Here is a 20,209-nt window from a genome sequence, read left to right on the forward strand (position 1 = left end):
CAGCAGAACTCCACTTTTTTATTCTTTTCAGGTAAGAGTATGCACATGGGTGCACTAGGATGGTAACGTGTGAATGTGTATCTGGTTTTTGGTTTGTCTTTGTCAGGTTGGGTTTGGACTGCCCCCTCTATTGTGACATGTCAGGTCTCCACCAGGTGGGGAGCCCATCCCACTGCCCTGCTCCCCTCTTTTGGCTGGCACCATAACCAACTGGTGCATTGGTGGTCCTTGGTGTCCAGGGCTGGGTGCTCCGGTGTGTGCTGGCTCACTCTGGGCGGCTGCATCGCGGGGCCTGGGCCCTGTAGCTTTGTTGAGGCCCTACCGGGAGACTGGGCACCCCAGGGCTTCCGGTCTCTGGGCCCATTGCTGCATCTGCTCCGGCAGAGCTGGCTGCTGCCACAGCTCCCAGGGGCTTCAGCACTGTGGCTCTTTAAGGTTTCCTGTGGCTCCTCTCTGCTCTTCCCTCGGATGGGGGAGGCAGCATTCCCTGTGTTGGTCCCTCCTGGACACCTTGGCTCTGTGGGCTCTTTCGGCCCATCTGGGGTTTTGGTTTCCCAAAACTTTTCCTTGGCAGTCTGGGGGGGGGGGGGGGTCTTTTACTTCTCACAACTATCCATCCATCCATCGTCTACCTCTTATCCGGGTCGGGTCGTGGGGGTAGCAGCTTCAGTAGGGAGGCCCAGACGTCCCTCTCCCCAGCCACTTGGGCCAGCTCCTCAGGAGGAATCCCAAGGCGTTCCCAGCAGAGAGACATAGTCCCTCCAGCGTGTCCTGGGTCTTCCCCTGGGCCTCCTCCCGGTGGGACGTGCCCGGAACACCTCACCAGGGAGGCGTCCAGGAGGCATCCTGACCAGATGCCCGAGCCACCTCAACTGGCTCCTCTGGACGTGGAGGAGCAGCGGCTCTACTCTGAGTCCTCCCCGGATGACTGAGCTCCTCACCCTATCTCTAAGGGAGAGCCCAGACACACTACGGAGAAAATTCATTTCAGCCGCTTGTATCCGGGATCTCGTTCTTTCGGTCACGACCCAAAGCTCGTGACCATAGATGAGGGTAGGAACGTAGATCGACCGGTAAATCGAGAGCTTCGCCTTTTGGCTCAGCTCTCTCTTCACCACAACGGATCGGTACAGCGCCCGCTTCACAGCAGACGCTGCACCAATCCGCCTGTCGATCTCCCGCTCCATCTTCCCCTCATTCGTGAACAAGACCCCAAGATATTTGAACTCCTCCACTAGGGGCAGCACATCCTCCCCAACCCGGAGAAGGCACTCTACCCTTTTCCGGTTCAAGACCATGGTCTCGGATTTGGAGGCACTGATTTTCATCCCGGCCGCTTCGCACTCGGCTGTGAACCGCTCCAGTGAGAGCTGTAGATCACGCCCTGATGAAGCCAATAGGACCACGTCATCCGCGAATAGCAGAGACGCAATCCTAAGGCCACCAAAACGCATCCCCTCAACACCTTGGCTGCGCCTAGAAATTCTGTCCATAAAAGTTATGAACAGAATCGGTGACAAAGGGCAACCTTGGCGGAGTCCAACTCTCACCGGAAACCAGTCCGACTTGTTTTCTCACAATTAGTTTAAAATTTTAAATACTGCCGTTATTATTGGTCTGTCTGCTGCCCCAAAGACTATTATGAGCATGAAAATCACCACACCATGTTTCTTTCCCACATGGCTTCCCTCCTATTTCCATGAACATTTCATTCTCAAGATTTGTACACGAGTTGTAAAAATGTGTTATTTTAATAGTTCTAAATTTCCTCAGATGTCTGTATTAATATATTCAGGCTCTTTAGATGTTTTCTTGTAGGCCAGTCCCTCTTTAATAAAAGTGGCACATCCTCTTCCACTGCCAGTGTTTCTATCCTGTCTTTCTACATCATATCCTGGAAATTTAAAGTCTAACTGAGGTTTTAACCAAGTCTCCTGAACACATATTATATCTAGAACTATTTCTAATTCATAAATATATGGTTTTAGTTCTTATCCGCTGGCAACAAAACTCCTGGCCTTCCATTGAAGAATATGTAGAACCATTAAAACTTTAATCCTTGTTTTGAGACTTTTCTGTTTTGTCAGAAGTGCTCAGAAGGCTATAGATTTGATTTCTTTCATGTCTAACTATCTTCCTGCTGCTGTTCTGATTCCTTTTGTTTTCTCCTTTTATTTCCTCATTTGTGACATTTCCGATATACTTAAATGCCACAAAGGTCTCTTTTTTCCCCAGGATTGCACCGTCATCCAGTTTACATTTGTGTGCGGCTGTACTGGCTCCATTTGTTGGTTCTGACAGAATTTGCCTCGGGATCAGTGGCGGCTGGCCCGTAGGGGGCGCTCGGGCGCTGCCCTCACAAGATGTGGAGGGGAAAAGTCATAATATATATAGATTTTAAAAACATCATTAATGTCATTTTTACTTAATAGTATGTGGCTTCATGTAATATGAATTACTAAAACATCACTTATACCAATTGACTCTCATTCAACAGACCATTTCCACCAACAGAACATATAATTTCTCTTCTTGGGTGCTTATTCAAAGCGCCCCTGAAGTGTAGCGAAATAACCAATTGTATACCATTGCTAGGGAAAATTAATAAATATTTAGATAATATTTAGATCTGGTGACTGTGCAGGCCATAGGAGATGTTCAACTTCACTTTCATGTTCATCAAACCAATCTTTCACCAGTCTTGCTGTGTGTATTGGTGCATTGTCATCCTGATACACGGCACCTCCTTCAGGATACAATGTTTGAACCATTGGATGCACATGGTCCTCCAGAATGGTTCGGTAGTCCTTGGCAGTGACGCGCCCATCTAGCACAAGTATGGGGCCAAGGGAATGCCATGATATGGCAGCCCAAACCATCACTGATCCACCCCCATGCTTCACTCTGGGCATGCAACAGTCTGGGTGGTACGCTTCTTTGGGGCTTCTCCACACTGTAACTCTACCGGATGTGGGGAAAACAGTAAAGGTGGACTCATCAGAGAACGATACATGTTTCACATTGTCCACAGCCCAAGATTTGAGCTCCTTGCACCATTGAAACCGACGTTTGGCACGAGTGACCAAAGGTTTGGCTATAGCAGCCCGGCCGTGGATATTGACCCTGTGGAGCTCCAGACGGACAGTTTTGGTGGAAACAGGAGAGTTGAGGTGCATATTTAGTTCTGCCGTGATTTGGGGAGCCGTGGTTTTATGTTTTTTGGATACAATCCAGGTTAGAACCGAACATCCCTTTCAGACAGCTTCCTCTTGCGTCCACAGTTAATCCTGTTGGATGTGGTTCATCCTTCTTGGTGGTATGCTGACATTACCCTGGATCACATCACAAAGACTTGCTGTCTTGGTCACAGATGCACCAGCAAGACGTGCACCAACAATGTCTAAAAAATAGATAATTATTATTATTGCTGTTTAAGAGAACATCTGAGTAAACTGTTCAACTAAAATATGTGTTTTTATTTCAGATAATATACTTTAAAACTATTTTTAAAGGGATTTAATTGTTACTGTGAATCGGGTCTCTGCCACCCCGCAGCAGAAGGTGGCGCTACTGCGCCAGCAGCTGGGAGCTAATGGTGGTAAACCAACCGGAAGAAGAGGAGCAGGAAGCGGAAGTGTGCTGTGTGCTGATGTGTGGGACGCAGCTGGATCCGTTCAGAACCTTTAAGAGAAAGCAGAGCGGGCGGAACACCGAGCTGGAACCGGAGCTTGGAGCGTAAAGTGTGATGAATGAAGCCGAGCTGCTGAAGCTGAGCTCGGCTGCTTTTTCCTCCCAGAGACGGAGCCAGCAGCGTCCAGGAGCCGCTGAGGACCCAGAGACAGGGGGCCAGACAGGGGCCCCGCTCGGTGAGTCCCTCTGCTGCACACAGGGCCCCTCAGCGGCATCCTGTCCGCTAACTGCGCTCAGTTGAAGCCACGCTTCAGGCTGGATTACATGAACCGGACCAGCTGCTCTCATGGACCCGCTTCTGACCCGGTTCTGATCGGTTCTGACTCTCATCAAAGCCCAGTAACTAACAGGCGCCTCCTGCTGCGTTTATTGGACCCTCGGAACCTCATTTCGCTGCATTACATTGTTAGAAAGGCGGAGAAAAGTTTATTTTAGTAAATCTTTGATCAGAACTGAGCCACGAACATTTTAGGAACATTTCACAATTAAACAAGAGAAATCTGAGTTACGTTTCTTTGCTAAAAGTCTCAGTTTCATCCATGATTTAAATTAATTTATATAACTTTTTATTTAGCTGCATCCTGATCCAACTTTTTCTTTTCCTATATGATCCCAGTGTGGCAGCTTAACCGACTAATATCGGCACAAATCCTGTTTATTACTGATGGAGCCATGTTACTCAGAACAATGGTCAACGACACCGACAGATTTAGACTTCCAATATCAGGGCTGCTCAGCACCAATAATAATAATATTAATATTAATAATATTACCAGAGGTGGACTGTGGAAAAATGTTGGACCAAACTGATGTGACCTGGAGCATCTAAAGTCACCAGATTACAAGAAAATGCAACAGGAAAAGATGTCCCTCCTATAAATATAAATATGAAATAAATAATAATATATATAAGCTAGTTATAAATAATGTGATGCTAAACAAAAATGGGCAAATAATATATGAATCTAATTTATTTATTGAATTAACAGTAAAAAACAGAGAAGACTACTGTAGATCTAATGATGTCCTGGCTCATGAGTACGATGCCTTTTTCATGGGAAGTCACTAAGTTACAGAAATGAAAAATAATGTATATTTTTATGCTGTTTTAAGCCATTTGGATTTGCAGCCCGCAGTGTCTTCCATCACTTAGGAGCCTCTCTTATATTTTAATTTCTTGTGCAACAATATTTTAAATTTGGTGGCCCCGATTTAATCCAGGCGACCAAAACCCAGACTAGAGCTTTGGTTAGCCGACCACAGAAAGGATCTAATGTAAAGTCTGATGAGTTACTGAGAAAAAGCTGGTTCTGTTATCAGAGGGCCGTGAAACACGCTAGAGTGAAATATTTCTCTGACATCATTGTGAGAAATTCTCTTAATCCCCGTCTTCATTATAACATTAATGCTTCCATACCAGGGCTGTTATTTCCCTCTAATAAACTCGGCCTGACCCACTGGTTTTGGTCACTGAGTGTTTTCCTCTCTCCTCACTGGAGAAACTGGTTACCTCTATGAAATCTGCTGGATCTCATTGTGATGTTGCTCCACCACGTTTTTTTTTTTAAGGAAGTGTTTCCTGCTGTTGCCCCTTTTTATCATGAATATCCTCAACAGTAACTTCATTTCAAATGTTGTACCAAGCAATGTTAGCCACGCTGTGGTGCAACCGTTGCTGAATAAAGCAGGGCTCCATCTGTTGGCTTTTTCTTTAAAATTTTGGGGTTGGTTGTTCACCAGTCTGGTTTTAAAACATATAACACTGAATCTGCTCTTTTAACAGTTTTAATGATATCTTTTTGGTAAAGGATTCTGGGAACTGTGTCCTGCTGGTAGTTTTGGATCTGACAGCAGCTTTTGACACAGTGGACCAAAGCATCCTCACCTCCAGACGGAGCAGTGGGGGGGGGGGATTTCAGGTCCTACGTCACCAGCAGCAGATTCTGTGTGATGCTGGAGGATTTTACCTCGGCTTCAGTCCACAAAATGCAGTTCAAAGTCTTCAGCTGATCCAAAATGCTGCAGCAAGAGTTCTGATGAAAATCAACCAGAGGGATCATATTTCTCCTATTTTAGCTTCCCTTCATTGGCTTCCTGTTAAATCAAGAATAGAATTTAAAATTCTCCTTCATCCTAGGTCGCAGTTCAATGATCGACTTTGTTGTCATTTCATCTGACCTGCGGCCGTATGTCTTGGACACTCGGGTGAAGAGAGGGGCGGAGCTCTCCACCGCACCGACCACTACCTGGTGGTGAGTTGGCTCCGATGGCGGGGGAGGAAGCCGGTCCGACCGGGCAGGCCCAAACGTACTGTGAGGGTTTACTGGGAACGTCTGGCGGAGTCCCCTGTGAGGCGGAGCTTTAACTCCTACAAACACGTCCTAAGGGAGGCGGGGGACATTGAGTCTGAATGGACCATGTTCCACGCCTCTATTGCTGAGACGGCTAGTCGGAGCTGTGGCCTCAAGGTTGTCGGTGCATGTCGCGGCGGCAACCCTCGAACCCGCTGGTGGACACCAGCGGTGAGGGAAGCCGTCAAGCTGAAGAAGGAGTCCTACCGGGCTTTTTTGGCCTGTGGGACTCCAGAAGCAGCTGATGTGTACCGGCAGTCGAAGCGGCAGGCGGCTCGGCTGGTCGCCGAGGCAAAAACTCGAGCATGGGAAGAGTTCGGAGAGGCCATGGAGAAAGACTTCTGTACGGCTTCGAAGCGATTCTGGTCCACCATCCGGCGTCTCAGGAGGGGGAAGCAGTGCAGTACCAACACTGTTTACAGTGGGGGTGGTGTGCTGCTGACCTCGACTCGGGACGTCGTGCGTCGGTGGGCGGAATACTTCGAAGACCTCCTTAATCCCACCAACACGTCTTCCATTGAGGAAGCAGAGCCTGAGGACTCTGGATCGGGTTCTCCCATCTCTGGTACTGAGGTTGCCGAGGTTGTTAAAAAGCTCCTCGGTGGCAAGGCTCCGGGGGTGGATGAGATTCCCTGAGTACCTTAAGGCTCTGGATGTTGTGGGGCTGTGTTGGTTAACGCGGCTCTGCAACATTGCGTGGACATCGGGGGCAGTTCCCCTGGATTGGCAGACTGGGGTGGTGGTCCCCCTATTTAAAAAGGGGGACCGGAGGGTGTGTTCCAACTACAGAGGAATCACACTCTTAAGCCTCCCTGGTAAGGTCTATTCAGGGGTTCTGGAAAGGAGGGTCCGTCGGATAGTCGAATCTCGGATTCAGGAAGAGCAGTGTGGTTTTCGTCCTGGCCGTGGAACACTGGACCAGCTCTATACCCTCAGCAGGATTCTGGAGGGGGCATGGGAGTTTGCCCAACCAGTCTACATGTGCTTTGTGGATCTGGAGAAGGCATTCGACCGTGTCCCCCGGGGGATCCTGTGGGGGGTACTCCGGGAGTATGGAGTACCGGACCCTTTAATAAGGGCTGTCAGGTCTCTGTATGACCGGTGTCAGAGACGTCTGGGCCTCCCTACTGAAGCTGCTACCCCTGCGACCCGACCCTGGATAAGCGGAAGGACGGATGGACGGGAAGAATATGTAATGCGCCTTATAATCCCATGCGTTTTATGGTCCGAAAAATACAGTCTTTGCTTTTAAGTGCCAAAATGGGCTGGCCCCTTACTATTTATCTGAACCGCTCCATCCTTACATTCCTTTGGGTGTTCTTAGATCCGCTACCAGGTGCTTTTATCTGACCTAAAGTCTCTGTAAATGCAGAGGAGAGCCAGCTTTTGCACGACTGGCCCTAAGTTGTGAATAAACTCTAGGGGTCAGGCTCTATCTCTGGATGTATTTAAAACTCGTCTGAAAACACGTTTGTTTATGTTTCAATTGTACTTGTAGTTTTTTTCCTTTTTATTTACATTATAGCATGTTTTATGTTTTATAATTTCATGTATTTGCTCTTTATGCAGCACTTTGGACAGCTTCTGTTGTTTTTAAAGGGCTCTAAAATTAAATGATATGGTATGTATCAATGTAAATATACAATGTTTGAAGGTTTTGGTTTGTAGCATATATTACATTAATATACAGAATCTAATAAATTTCCCTGGTTATGAGTAGAAAATCAAGAAGAGGAATTATATCAAGTTAAAACTAAAATACAATAATATTGAGCTTACAATAAAAACAGCTTTTTAACATCTCACAATAGCCTGAGATAAAACAACATCTGAAGTCTCATACCTAGTGTTGTTGATGCAACAACAGGTATGACAACAATAGCGTACCGCGCACGTGACGTCACCGACTCAAGAGCAACGCCCCTTTTGCCGCTTAGGTAGGACTTACAGGTAGAGAACGCCCGTAGCAACCAGCTATTACACGCACAACAGAACCAGCGATATGACCGACTTTACAGCCGTTAAACTTTCCCAAGACGATGTCCCAGGCGCACGGATTACTGGTCGCACTGTGGAAGAACACACCAACCTTCAGCTCAAACGATGGCTTGAGGTTCGAGGGCTTAAAAAAAACGGAAAACGGGCCGAGTTGATCGAACGGTAAGCTTTGTTTTTTTTTTCCTGCGCGGCGGTCATGGCGTCGTCGGCCGTTTTTTTGTTTATAATCACCGTCCAGGAATCGGTGTTTAATGTTTGTCTTATTTGAAATGTTTTTGAGTAAGCTATCCTGGTAGCAGGGTATCATGTTAGCGCCTGCTACCATGATAGCCTATATGCTGTCATGGTAGCAGGCGCTTCATTATTAACATGTCGGCCACCAAAATACTCTTACCTGTTCACTACTTGATGTCGCTGGAATTGGGTCAGGATGTTCTTCGGTTGGGCCCTTTCCTCCAACAAAATGCTTGCTACATATGTACTTGAATTTGGTAACTTTTTCCGGGTTGAACTGTTGTGTAGGCCGACCGTACCAGTGTACCCAGCGCACACATTTCTCCTTGGCAGTCTTGAAGAAAACATCCTTCATATGCGGCCGATCAGCGTACCTCGAGTCGCTGTTGCACGTTCCATAGCAACAATGTTTAAAAACCATGGTCTTAGATTTGGAAAAAGCAGTCGTTTACTGAGTAAAACCTAGGCTAACGCACGTCTCTTTTACAGCAAAACAACGGCGGCTTTCCGGAGTTTGCCCCACTGCGTACCACGTGATGTGACGTCATCGTGACGTTACGTTTCTAAAAATAGCTCGCTCGCGGTACGCTATTGACCCATTTATTACAGGTTATAGCTACAACTACACAAAGGTATGAAATTTTCAATTCAATTTTATTTATATAGCGCCAATTCATGAAACATGTCATCTCGAGGCACTTTACAAAGTCAAATTCAATCAGATTATACAGATTGGTCAAAAATGTCCTATATAAGGGAACCGGTTGATTGCTTCAAAGTCCCGACAAGCAGCATTCACTCCTGGAGAAACGTAGAGCCACAGGGAGAGTCGTCTGCATTGTTGATGGCTTTGCAGCAATCCCTCATACTAATGATGTAGTACTACAAAGGTGTAATAAGTAATTTATACATTGCAGCACCTTACAGCTTCTCAGTTTTTCAAATGTTAGAGCTGCCTGGGTAACACTTCCTTGTGGGCAAAGCAATTCTACGGCTGCCGTCACATCAGTTATACTTGATCATGTCTTCTAGTGTCCATGTTCATTGTTTCAGGTTGTGTATCAACAGTAGCCTTAAGGCTGGGTTCAGTGTGACTCTAAACACAGTGTGCACGGAAACTTTGCTCTGCCGTAAGGTTGCTTGATGCTTGACACAGGTATGTTCCTCAAGGAAATGAGACGTGTGAACACACAGTCTGGAGCATTTATGCCCTGTGCGGCTCTTCCTCTGAAATGGCTCTTTTCTCCTTGCCTCTAGAGAGCAGCATTGCGCTCCTACACCAAGCATACTACACCTCACTACACATAGAAGTAGAAAACACAGTTGTTTCCAACATTTAAGCCTCTTGCCTTCTTCTAAGAGTGACAGTGATTTCTGTTCAGGAATTCCTAACAATTTCTTCATCACTGAGATCTTCATAAAGTTGCCCATATTTACAAACCTTCGCCAGTAGGGGTGCTAGCACATAGGCCATGTTTTCTGCACAAGACACCTTTGGCTGGGCGTGGAAGCCAAACTGACGTAATATGGCCACACGGACCTTGCAGATGTGTCAAGGTGAAAACCAGGCTTTGATTTTTTGCACAGAAAAACTTCCAGTTAAACAGCGAGTTCCAGCTATTGTTTGTTTCTTCAGAATATTGATGTCCTTCTGCTGGGAGGCTCATGGTCCAGCAAATAGTAAATGAAAGGTGGACAGAGAACCTACTGTTTTGAATTATTAAACCAAAACTTTGATATGACATTTTCTGTTTGTTTCCCTTTTTCCAGATTTGTCACATCATGTCTATTATTAAACAAGATGTTGTTGCTGGTCATTTTATCATCAACCAAAATGAGGTATCTGTTCTGGACCAGAAGGAAATGGAATCCCTGAAAACCAAAGGAAGAACAGATGATCTGGAACTTATACAAGTAAAAGAAGAGGAGTGTGAATCAAAACCTTTGCAGATTATAAAGAAAGAAGACCACATAGAACTGAAGCAAGAGATGGATACCTTAATGGTAACAGTTTCTGGACCACTTAAAATTAAAGAAGAATCAGAGGAACAAGAACTGAATCATATAAAAGAAGAAGAGCTGGTAAAGATTGAGATTGTAGGCATCAGTCAGGATGAAAACCACGATGAACTGAAGCAGGAGACTGATGCATTAATGGAAACAGATTCTGGAACTCTTGAAATCAAAGAAGAACCGGTAGTACTAGAACCTGAAAAGGTAAAGGTAGAGGAGTATGGATCAGGATCTCGGCAGATGAAAAAGAAAGAGACTGATACCTTAACCCTAACAGCTTCTAGAGATGAAAGAGACCATCAGCAACCTGAATTAAATGGAAACCAAACAATCCTTCAGAACTTTTCTAAAGCAGAACATCATCAAGAAATAAAGACTTGCAAGGCCTTGGGATCCAGCAGAGATGAACAGCAACAGAAAAAATCTAAAAAAAACAGACGTCAAAGTGACAATGTAGAGAAAGGGATTGATAATGGTGAAAAATGTAAACAGTGTGAAGTTTGCAGTAAAATGTTCAAATTTAGTAGTGATTTAATAGCTCACATGAGGACTCACACGGGTGAGAGGCCTTTTTCATGTTTAACCTGTGGGAAGAGGTTTGGTAAAAAAATCAACTTATGTACTCACCTAAGAGCTCATACAGGTGAGAAACCTTTTTTATGTATAACCTGTGGAAAAAGTTTCAATCAAAAAAGTCATTTAAAGAGCCACACAATAACGCATGCAGGAGATAAGCCTTTCTCTTGTATCACTTGTGGAAAAGGTTTCAGTCAAAAAAGTTATTTGAAAAGCCACATTAGTACTCATGCAGGCGAGAAGCCTTTCTCATGTGTGACATGTGGAAAAGGTTTTAATCAAAAAAGTCATTTGAAAAGTCATATAAGAACCCATACAGGAGAGAAGCCTTTCTCTTGTATCACGTGTGGAAAAAATTTCAATCAAAAGGGTAATTTGACAAGCCACATGAGGAGTCATACAGATGAGAAGCCTTTCTCGTGTATCACCTGTGGAAAAAGTTTCAATCAAAAAAGTAATTTGAAAAGCCACGTGAGAAGTCATACAGGTGAAAAGCCTTTCTCATGTATTACCTGTGGAAAGGGTTTCAAACAAAGAAGTACTTTGAATAGTCATATGAGAACTCATACAGGAGAAAAGCCGTTCCTTTGTGTTACCTGTGGAAAATCTTTCAGGCAAAGAAGTAAATTGAATGACCACATAAGAAGTCACACAGGTGAGAAACCTTTTCTATGTATTACATGTGGGAAAGGTTTCAGTGTACAAACTCATTTGATTACCCACCTTAGAAGTCACACAGGTGAGAAACCTTTCTCGTGTATAGCCTGTGGAAAATGTTTCAGTCGCAAAAGTAGTTTTAATAGGCACACAAAGACTCATATAAATGAGAAGCCTTTATAATGTGCAACCTGTGAAAAAGTTTCATTCAAAAAAGTAGTTTGAATAACCACGTAAGCCCTCATACAGGAGAGAAGCCTTTCCTTTGTGTAGCCTGTGGAAAAGGCACAACAAAGAATAGGCATTCTTCAAATTACATCACATTTGCACATTTCCCGGATGGTCAGACAAAAGTGCAAACTATAATGGCAGCAACCGCAATACCAGTCATTTTGGAAGATGACAACGTACCAGGAGCTTCATTTAAACATGCTTTAATCATAAACCCAGCATAGAACAGCCCCTACATTTAAACATTGGTTTAAATATAGGGGCCTCAAAATAAGCGGAAAGAAAGCAGCATTAGTAGAAATGCTGGAGGGGTTTTCCTCTCCTCTTTCACAACAGATCAAAAATAAGGAGGAAAGTCACTGAGTCCACATGGATTAGAGCAAATACTAAGAAAAAATACACGCAATGTTACAGGTCTATGGTTTAAATTATCATGACAGGGCTTATTGCTTAAAATAGCTTAATTTCTTAATAAGTTACAAAGTCAATCATGCCGCTATAATAAGACACTCAGATCCCATCTCACCTTTACACACACACCCCTCCACAGACACACACAAACAAGATCGGTGAGAGAGAAACAATCAACTTGATCCATGAAAGCAACCCGAAGACCAGCAAGAAAACCACCACACACTGCTTCTAAAAATCACAAATGCACGTATTTAGCTGATGTTTATACACACTGGGACTTTTGCTGCTTGTAAAATAGTTACACAGAGGATGGGGGGGTTATTCTGGATATTCAAATGTTAGCTCCTTGCCACCGATGAAATGTGAAGATCACATAGTAAAGTCCACTCGGTTACAAGTTCATATCCGCCATTTCTGTGCAATCCTACGGGTTTTTGGAAAATCAAGAAAAACAACTCCCTTCATTTGGTCACAAATCATCATATTGTGAGTCACTCCGGCAGATACCAATGCAGTTATCTAGTAATTCGATTTTATGTCTACATAAATCACAGACAGAATCCTCCTCTGTAAAGGTCAGATTGAAAAAGATTTCTGAACTAAATTGTTTGAAAAGATGCATGCAAGCACAAACAGTTCAGCAACATTTTCCATGTGTAACCTGTGGAAAAGGTTTCAGTAAGAAAAGTATTCTGAATTTCCATGTTTGAACTCAAAAAGTAGAAACCTTTCACATGTTAAAGTTGTGCTAAATATATCTGTTTCATTCGCCTTTGTGCCTTGTGGTAAAAGTTTTATTCAGAGAAGCGGTGGGGAATACCCCATTAGAACTCCATAAAAGTCAAAGGTTGTTACTGTTATGATTGCTGTTGCTGTGAATTCAGTGAAAAGTTAGGTTGTGTCTCTGATGCTCGAGGCATTTGCTTTGGGCAAACAATAGAATAATGAAGGTTAATGTTTGAATAACTGCTTATTCTTGGGTTAACATTTGATATCTGAGCTCCTAATTTTCTAACCTTCCAGTGCTCTCAAACCTGACATATGTGCTGATAAATTTAGTCAGAACCGTTAGCTTGACACAGCTGGCACAGATCTGAGTAAATTGCTGTTTATGATAATTATGACACATTGCTGTTACTATATGGAATATGTTGAATAAGTGAGTGTGTCTACAGACAGTAAAAAGCTAATATATTAGGTAGTTGTTAAGATGACATGAACATGTTTTACATAAGTTTGATTTATGTTATTTATTTACTGTTACTGGAGAAGAAATTTAAGTAGTTTTGTGTAATGAATGCATAACCTGATAAAATTATTGACTCTGTCTGCTACAGCTGCAGGCCTTAAATTCCTTTTAGAGTTGATTTTATTTCAGTAGACATAGATGAGGATAGAACTAGATGCTAGCTTAAAGGCTCAGCCAAACTAAGCTGATGAGTTCCTAGGCGTCCAGTGAGATACTGTGGTGGGACACCAATAGCAGATAACATTTGTATACAAGCAGTGGCTCTCTTTCTCTATTTAGAACAAATGCTGGGTATTTTGCAACACACCTCTGTTTTCTGGTCTCATTCTTGCAAGAATCATTAAATAAATACTGATGAAACCGCCAGTCTCCTGGTTATTTATGGTTAGTAATTCTTTCATTAACAATTAGCATTGACAGGATCTCCTGGATTTTTTGAGAAACATTGATGTTAGAAGGGTTATAGTCGATTATAAATGAGAAAAAAATGGGAAAAACAAAAATTTTCTTCTGTGGACACAAGCAAACTGGGTTTTTCATCCTTGGAACCGACAGTGTAGCACAGGGGTTCCAAAAGCGGGGGTCGCGAGACACCATGTGGGGGTTGCCAGATATGAAGTCAGTAAATATCTTGGTTTTAATATAGCAAATGTAAGCCCCCTAGGGCCCCAAGACTCACTTTTATTGAAGCTACCCTACCCAGGCCAGAAGTGAAATTGGAAGCAGTTTCCATCTTTCAAGGTCCTCTTCTATCTTTTTTAACAGCAGGGTGTGGTTCAATTTTGGTAAATCTACTAGTTTAGACGACACAATAATACCCAAATATTTAATGATTCCTGATTGCAGTTGTAAATCTAAGGGATTCTGAAGAGGCAGTACCGTAGATTTAGACCAATTTAAAGAGTAATCTGAAACTTTTGAGAAATATTCTAGTAATCTAATTACTTGAGAGAGGGAATTGTTTGAGTGCTGGGGATAGAGTAATACATCATCAGTGTAAAGACAAATTTTATGCTCCATTTTGATGCATTTTATACCTTTGACAACATTAGTTTGTCTAATTGTTGCTGGAAAAGCTTCAATAAAAATGGCAAAAAGTGAGGGGGAAAGCGGGCATCCTTGCCTAGTGCCCCTCTGGAGACAAAAGCTGGAAGATGTTTGATTATTTGTCCTGACACAGGCTGTAGGAAAGCTGCATAAAGTTTTTAACCAATTTATAAAAACATTGCCAAAACTAAATTTATATGGAGTGGCGAATAAAAAATTACAGTTTACTCTATCAAATGCTTTTTTTTTGCATCTAAAGACAATATATTAGTTTTTATATTTTTACTGTAGAAATAATCCATTAAATAAAGTAATCTGCGTGTGTTTGTGGATGACTGCCTTCCTCTGATAAAACCAGTTTGGTCTGGGTGGATTATGAAAGGAGTGACTTTATCTAATCGTTTTGCAGAAGCTTTACAGAGTATTTTAATATCTACGTTGATTAAGGATATGGGACGATAGCTGGTGGGAAACATAGGATCTTTGTCTGGCTTAAGCAGAAGACTGATGGTGGCAGAGTTCATATTAGCTGGAAATCTGCCATTTTCCTGAATTTCCTGCAACATTCTGTGAAATGTTGGTGCCAGAATATTCCAGAACTCCTTATAAAACTCAGTAGGGAATCCTTCTGGGCCTGGAGCCTTTTTATTGGGCATGCTTTTAAGAGCTTACTGAACTTCAACTGTTGTCAGCGGTGAGTCCAGTGTCGTTCTTTGGTTATCTGATAGTTTAGGAAGTGTAATTTTATCCAGAAATTGCTTGATGTCATTATCTGATGGATTTATCTGTGATGTGTATAAAGATTTGTAGAAATCTCGGAAGGTCTTATTTATACATTCCGGATCATGTAATGTATTACCAGTAGAGTCTGTAACTGCAAATATAGTTATTTTTCTTTGTTTATTTTTAGCTGATTAGCTAAGCAGCTTCCTGGCTTTTTGCCATGTTCAAAATTTTCTAATCACAGTTTTTCAATATATTGAAAAACTAATTTTGTTTTTCAATACATTGGTTTAATTCTAATTTTACTTTACAGATTTTACCCAACTTTCCTCCTCTTTGGAGGTTTCTAGTAACTTAATTTTTCCCCCTAATTGCTGAATCTTCTTGTTTTCTATCTTCTTTTTGTGAGATGAGAATGAAATTATTTTCCTGTCATCACTGCTTTCCCTGCTTCCCATAGTATAGATGCTGATGTGCCTGGCAGATCATTGTATTCTAAGTATGAATCCCACTGTTCTTTGAAAAATGTTATAAATTCTTCATCTTTAAGCAGTGATGTATTAAATCTCCAGCTCTTGTTCTGTGGGTTATTTTTTTATATTTATTAGGGTTAAAGTAACAGGAGCATGATCACTGATGGCAATAGGATGAATTACAGCATCTGAAATGTCCAACAGGAGCGAGCTGCTGATTAGGAAATAGTCCAAATGAGAGTTGGAATGATGAACATTTGAAAAAAAGGCATATTCCTTACTGTTAGGATGAAGAGAACGCCATGCATAGCAAAGACCAAAATCACTCATGTATTGTTTGACTATATTTAATGACTGCCAACTACGCTGAGCCCTGTTGTATTCAACCTATTTCCTCATTTAGACCAAAGTTGAGGTCACCCCCAATAATTAGAGAACGATCCCTGTGTTTTGAAAGTGCATGGATGAGGGGTCGTCCACATTTGGACCATATAAATTGACAATATATAACTTTTGGTTATGAATAGAAATTTTTATTATTATGAATCTACCTGGTCTGATCCGGAGACATGGCATCCATCCCACTTTGGATGGTGCAGCTCTGCTTTCTATGAATCTGGCCGGATTTATTAGTTCTCCTAAATGCTGACAACCCAGGGTCCAGACCAGGAAGCAGAGCCGTAGTTTAACACACCTCTCTGCAGCTTCTGTACTGTTACCCACCCATTATCCTATTGAGACGGTGTCTTTCCCACGGCCAAAACTGAACAGATCAAAAACTGATCTAAAAGGAACAAATCGTAAAACTGTGGGGGGAAAAAATTAGCACGACTCAACTCTAACCAAAAAATAAAACAATTAAATGTGTTCTATTAAATATAAGGTCTCTCCCTCCAAAGACTTTGTTAGTTAATTAATTGATTTTTGATAATCAGATTGATTTATTTTGTTTTACAGAAACCTGGTTACAAGAGGACTACGTTAGTATAAATGAGTCAACCCCCTCCAGTTATTCAAATTTCGACATATGGGGGAGTGATGGCCTAGTGGTTAGAGCAGAGCGCTTGCACTCTGAGAAGGATGCAAGTACCCGGTTCGAACCCCATTGCCTGCACTCTGGGTCCCTGAGCAAGACCCTTAACCCCAGATTGCTTGCCGGGCGCCACACATGGCAGCCCACTGCTCCCCAAGGGTTATGGGTTAAAAGCAGAGAACACATTTTGTTGTAATGTATGTTTCAATGACAATAAAGATGATATTACTATATTATATTACATTACTATACCCAGATCTGTGGGAAGAGGAGGAGGAGTGGCAACTATCATTCAGTCTGATTTATTAATTAGTCCCAGGCCAATTAATAACTACAGTTCTTTTGAACATTTAACACTCAGTTTCCCTCATCCAAACTGCAAAGCAATAAAACCTCTTCTGTTTGTTGTTTCGTATCGTCCACCAGGCCCTTACTCTCAGTTTTTGGATCAGTTCTCAGACTTCTTATCGAATTTGGTGATAAATACTGACAAGGTTATTATAGTGTCGGATTTCAACATTCATGTTGACCCAGAATGTGATAACCTTAGTGTAGCCTTTAAAACTATCCTAGATTCAATTGGTTTTGCTCAAAATGTGCATAAACCGACACACTCTTGGCTTCATACTTTGGACCTTGTGCTGACATATGGCATTGATTGTGAAGAATTAACAGTATTTCCTCACAACCCTGTCCTATCTGATCATTTATAATAACATTTGAGTTTAATCTAACTGAGTTCTCCAACCCCAAAAGACGGTTCCATTATAGTAGATCTTTATCGGACAATGCTGCATCAAACTTTAAACGGTTTGTCCCACTTTTAATATCCTCAGTATTGCAGAAATGCCCTGTAGATGGCAGCAATGTTGTTTCTTCTCATTCACAAATAGATGGCTGGGGGATTTCCTCGGGGTCGTCTCTCCTCTTTCCTTGGAGGGGGGGGGGGCAGATTTCCTGTGTTGGCCCCTCTTGGGCACCCTGCTTTGGGGGCCCCTTTGGGGGTCCGGGGTTATGAGTCCCCTGGCGCCTGCCTCGGTGCTTGGGGGAGGCGGGCCTTTGGTTCATCACAACCACTATTGAGCATTTTTCTTCTGGATAAATTTCACATACACAAGTGCACTCTCACAAACACCCACAGGTGCAGGGTTCCAGGTACTAAGTGTTCACTTATATACAGAAAGCCTGTCATTTTTTTTTTTTTTTACTTTCTTTTCTCAGGTATCACATTACACATGTCAGTTTAAATAATAATACATATGATTTAGCAATGGTATCAAGGTGTTACTCTATTGCATCTGTTACACTATGTCCGTTGGTTGTGCTGTTCTTTTTACATCTCTCTTTCCAGGTGATGAAGCAGACGGAGAACGTTTTATCATTCTTTCCCTTTTATCTCTTCTTTCTTTCACCTCTTCTCTCACTTTTTTCTCTTCTTGTTCCTCCTTTACTCTCCTACTTTCCCATCGTAGTGTCCACATAATTTGAAATTCTCCCCGCAGGAATCACAATAAAACTATTTACATGCATAAATCAAGCGGAGCACTATGGCGAATGCTGACTGCTCCACTTGTGAAAGTAAAATCTGTCGAGCTCTATTTGGCATTAAGACATCAATTCTTATTGCCACATTGCTAGACAGGACACTGGGGAAAAAAAAAAAATAAATAGATGTCTTTGTTAACGATGTGACTTCGTCATTGCGTTCTGCATTAGACAATGTAGCTCCCTTGAAAAAGAAGGTGATTATTCACAGGAAGCTGGCTCCCTGGTTTAATTCAGAGCTGCGTTCCTTGAGGCACAATGTTAGGAAATTGGAGAGAAAATGGCTCTCTACACACCAAGAGGAATCCTACCTAATCTGGAGGGACAGTCTATTGTTGTATAACAAGAGCCTTCACAGAGTTAGAGCAGCATATTTTTCATCATTAATTGAAGAGAATAAAAATAATCCTAGATTTCTCTTTAGTACAGTTGCCAAACTTACCCAGAGCCATAGCTCTGTTGATCCATCCATTCCCCTAGGTCTTAGTAGTAACGATTTTATGGGATTCTTCATAAATAAAATTGATTCCATTAAAAATAAAATAATTGCCATCCTCCCAAACATGATTACCTCGTCCTCAGTAAGTGAGGCAGCGTTGGAGGAATCTTTAGAACCTGCACAGTGTTTCAACTGTTTAGAAGCAGTAGAGCTTTCTGAGCTATCTAAAATTTTAGCTTCATCTAAACCTTCTACCTGTATGTTAGACCCAATCCCAACCAAGTTGTTTAAGGACATATTCCCTTTGATCAGTGGCACTATTTTAGACATGATTAATCTATCCTTGGTAAATGGATATGTACCGCAGGTTTTTAAAGTAGCTGTTATTAAACCTTTACTTAAGAAACCTTCTCTTGATCAAGATGAGTTAGTAAACTACAGACCTATATCTAATCTTCTTTTCTTATCTAAAATTCTTGAGAAAGTAGTTGCTAATCAACTATGTGAACATTTACAAAGCAATGACCTACTTGAGGAGTTTCAGTCAGGCTTCAGAGCTCATCATAGCACTGAAGCAGCTCTGGTGAAGGTCACTAATGATATTCTCATGGCCTCAGATAATGGACTTGTGTCTCTGTACTTGTCCTGTTAGATCTCAGTGCTGCATTTGATGCAGTTGATCACAATATTCTCCTACAAAGACTTCATATATCAGAGCTCTGATTACCCCGTATGTTCCTAACAGAGCACTTCGCTCTCAGACTGCAGGTCTGCTGGTGGTTCCTAGAGTCTCTAAAAGTAGAATGGGAGGCAGATCCTTCAGCTATCAGGCTCCTCTCCTGTGGAACCAACTCCCAGTTTTGGTCCGTGAGGCAGACACCCGTCCACTTTTAAGACTAATCTTAAAACCTTCCTTTGTGACAAAGCTTCTAGTCAGAGTGGCTCATGTTACCCTGAGCTACCTCTATAGTTATGCTGCTATAGGCTTAGGCTGCTGGAGGACATCAGGGTCTATTTCTCTCTCTCTGCTGAGTTCTACTGTTCTCCAGTTTTTCATTGCATTGAAATGACTGTTGTCATTTCAGCTTTGAACTTTTTGTTCTCTCTCTTTTTTTCTTCATAGAAGGTACACCTGGTCTGACGTTCTGTTAACTGTGACATCATCCAGGGAAGACAGATCACCCGCTATTACCATCTGATGTAGAACATATTACTGGATCAATGTGTGCTTCTGTGCTTTTTTGTCTGTCTTGTTATGTCTCTGCTCTGTCTTCTCTAAGCCCCAGTGGGTGGAGGCAGATGACCGTTCATACTGAGCCCGGTTCTGGTTCTGCTGGAGGTTTTTCCTTCCCGTTAATGGGAGGTTTTTCTTTCCACTGTCGCTTCATGCTTGCTCAGTGTGAGGGATTGCTGCAAAGCCATGGACAATGAAGACGACTCTCCCTGTAGAGGAGTGAATGCTGCTTGTTGGGACTTTGAACCAATCAACTGGTTCCCTTATTTAGGAATTTTTTGACCAATCTGTATAATATGATT

General features: G+C 42.5%; 1 protein-coding gene across 1 annotated transcript; it reads left to right on the forward strand.

Moving 5' to 3' along the window:
* The first annotated feature begins 3,609 nt into the window (after positions 1-3,609).
* LOC110369175 (gastrula zinc finger protein XlCGF57.1) lies at positions 3,610-13,774 on the forward strand. The gene is made up of 2 exons (XM_021321801.2): positions 3,610-3,866; positions 10,044-13,774. The coding sequence occupies exon 2, from the start codon at positions 10,056-10,058 to the stop codon at positions 11,700-11,702; it is 1,647 nt and encodes a 548-aa protein (XP_021177476.2). The 5' UTR covers positions 3,610-3,866; positions 10,044-10,055; the 3' UTR covers positions 11,703-13,774.
* The last annotated feature ends 6,435 nt before the right edge of the window (positions 13,775-20,209 follow it).

The sequence above is a fragment of the Fundulus heteroclitus genome, unplaced genomic scaffold, assembly GCF_011125445.2.
Source record: "Fundulus heteroclitus isolate FHET01 unplaced genomic scaffold, MU-UCD_Fhet_4.1 scaffold_46, whole genome shotgun sequence".
Taxonomy (NCBI): domain Eukaryota; kingdom Metazoa; phylum Chordata; class Actinopteri; order Cyprinodontiformes; family Fundulidae; genus Fundulus; species Fundulus heteroclitus.